Source organism: Acanthisitta chloris, unplaced genomic scaffold (genome assembly GCF_000695815.1).
Source record: "Acanthisitta chloris isolate BGI_N310 unplaced genomic scaffold, ASM69581v1 scaffold44504, whole genome shotgun sequence".
Taxonomy (NCBI): domain Eukaryota; kingdom Metazoa; phylum Chordata; class Aves; order Passeriformes; family Acanthisittidae; genus Acanthisitta; species Acanthisitta chloris.
Genome location: NW_008668450.1, coordinates 1 through 519, shown reverse-complemented (window position 1 = coordinate 519; position 519 = coordinate 1). Strand labels below are relative to the sequence as shown.

Genomic DNA, 519 nt, shown 5'->3' with positions numbered 1-519 from the left:
ACCAAGCCCCAAAAACCCAACCCCAGGGCCCCACAGAGCTGGGTGGTACCCCCAAGACCCCAAACCCAAGCCCAGGGACCCCCAGAGCTGGGTGAGGACCCCCAGGAGTACTGGGGGGACACCACATCTCCCACCCTGGTGGTCGTCACCCCTCAGAGCTGCCGGAACGGGTGGTCCTGGACCCTGTGCCAGCGTTGGAGGTCGGGCAGAGCCACAACCTGACGTGCCACGTGGTGGAGGTGGCACCTCTGAGGAACCTGACGGTGACGTTGCGCCGCGGAGAGGAGACTTTGAGGACCCAGAAGTTTGGAGGTGCAGAGGGCAGTGCCAGCGTGGTGGTCAGTCATCTGCTGCCCGTCAGCCGCCAGGACCACGGGCAGGACGTCACCTGCCACGCTGAGCTGTCCCTCAGGCCACACGGGCCACTCTTCGCCCGCGCCGCCGTGCCCGTCACGCTCTCCGTGTTCGGTGAGTCCTCAGGCTGGGCAGGACCTTCTGGGCCAGGAGGGTGGGGAGAGG

General features: G+C 67.1%; 1 protein-coding gene across 1 annotated transcript; it reads left to right on the top strand.

The window, feature by feature from the left end:
* Window positions 1-156: 156 nt before the first annotated feature.
* On the top strand, window positions 157-468 carry LOC103800502 (intercellular adhesion molecule 2-like; the record flags this gene model as incomplete). Its single annotated transcript, XM_009072881.1, has 1 exon — window positions 157-468. A coding segment is annotated over one exon (312 nt), but the record flags the coding sequence as incomplete, so codon positions are not given.
* Between the last annotated feature and the right edge of the window lie 51 nt (window positions 469-519).